The sequence below is a fragment of the Harpegnathos saltator genome, unplaced genomic scaffold, assembly GCF_003227715.2.
Source record: "Harpegnathos saltator strain DR-91 unplaced genomic scaffold, Hsal_v8.6 scaffold59, whole genome shotgun sequence".
NCBI classification, from domain to species: domain Eukaryota; kingdom Metazoa; phylum Arthropoda; class Insecta; order Hymenoptera; family Formicidae; genus Harpegnathos; species Harpegnathos saltator.
The window spans coordinates 1603747-1605513 of NW_020230415.1; the positions used below are offsets into that span (position 1 = coordinate 1603747).

Sequence of the window (1767 nt, forward strand, 5' to 3'; positions counted from 1 at the left end):
AGGTTATGTGGATAAGCCCGAATTTGGGTAGATGGTCGTCACCTTTTATGATGACTGGTTTGGTGCTTTTGGTATTAATATTTTCACGAGGCAATGGAATGAATACGAGTTCTGTACCTTCCTCGGAACGCACGTGTAAAAAACTAAAGGGGAATTGAATTTCGATAAGCGCAACTTCTCATAAGTCAGTCAGCTTCACTTCTTAACCGCTTGAGTCCCAAGCAGCGCGATCGCGTTGTTCAGATTTTATGTCGAGAAAACCCAGTACATTTCGATCATTGTGGACAACTGACGGTGCGTTACCGATTGTCGAAGTCGCGCGCTCAGATTTACTGAAGCAAGTATATCACACCGATCCTTTTAATGTAAATAGTACATTTTATAATAGGTAGAATAATACTATAATAATGCAATAATACATTACAAAATAAAAATTTTTATTTCATTGTTATCTTCTCAATAATTTTTATCGAACAAAACTTGAAATATTTATAAATTTACAGTACGCATATGTAATAATACAGATGTATTTTATAAAATAACGAATTACAAATTAACAATATTTTTGTGTTATGAACAAATAATTTAAATGGAGAGTAACAATTATAATTTGTAACATTGGTGTTTATCAAAACATGTTGGATGGATTCCTTTTGCTTCGTTGCTCCGTTGCTTCGTCTAATCATTTTGAAACACACAATTATTAACAATGAGAAACACTTACGCAAGAATACGTCCGATCGCTTTGCAAACTACAATAAATGTGACAGAGCGATGAGAAAAAGACGAGAATCGCGTTACCTAACAAATACAAGAAGCGGTATTGGTCCGATTGGGATTTATCGATGTAAAATAAACAAACTATCGCGCTGCTTGGGTCTTTTCATACTCATTTATAGAAAACGCGGTTGAGCTGTTTGGGATTCTTCGACAGTGTTTTTTCAATACCCCCTGGGACTCAAACGGTTAAGGCAATTCCGTAATAAATGAAGTAGTTGTATTTTCGGGATAGTGTCACATGCTACTATTGCTCGGTAGTATCATGAGAAACTGGTTTTCCCCCATCATGGTTTGGAAGCAGCTTTATATTCGAAGCAGCTATCCAGGAATTGAATTTAGAAGGGTAACCCCGCCAGCTGACGAAAAATTCTTTATTAGCTCCTCGTCCTCGGCGTCGTATCACCTTATCTACGATAAATTCTTCTTCTTGTAAGTTTTTGTTTACCCCGGTTAGTTCTTGCTCGTAGAATATCTCATCGATCACTTCACCTGACAGATCACGCAATTTGTACATACGAGGATTTCGCCATTCGAGAATACGGTGAATACGAAATATTTCTTCCGACCAGTTCGCCTCATATCCTTTCTCAAAGACTCCTTTCGCTTTATTGACCCACACTAGTGCATCCACTTTGTATTTAGCTCCTCGACTATGATTTCTTCGATCGAGTTTATCGAGATGATGGTATCGCTGCTGCATATGTTCACGAGTGATGCGTGCGTTTTTCAACGTGACGCTTGCCGGTTCTATTTTAATGGTGGAATGTCGAGTGTGGTTGTAAGCGTGCACAATGCCTTGCAAAACATCTACAGGGTGTTTGATAGCTGATCATGCAGACGAAAGTTGGAGATAGATTGGGTGTAGCCGAGAAGAAAAGTCATATACCATAATGACAAATTGGCAATAGTTATCGAGTTATTAATTAAAACATGTGAGCCAACGAGCGCGTAGAGAGCGGAGGGCGGCTGCAGTAAGCACGAAGAAAT

General features: G+C 38.5%; 1 protein-coding gene across 1 annotated transcript; it reads right to left on the reverse strand.

Moving 5' to 3' along the window:
- Nucleotides 1-1024: 1024 nt before the first annotated feature.
- LOC112589718 (uncharacterized) lies at nt 1025-1480 on the reverse strand. Its single transcript, XM_025304097.1, has one exon. It carries the CDS (start codon nt 1478-1480, stop codon nt 1025-1027), a length of 456 nt encoding a protein of 151 aa, XP_025159882.1.
- Between the last annotated feature and the right edge of the window lie 287 nt (nt 1481-1767).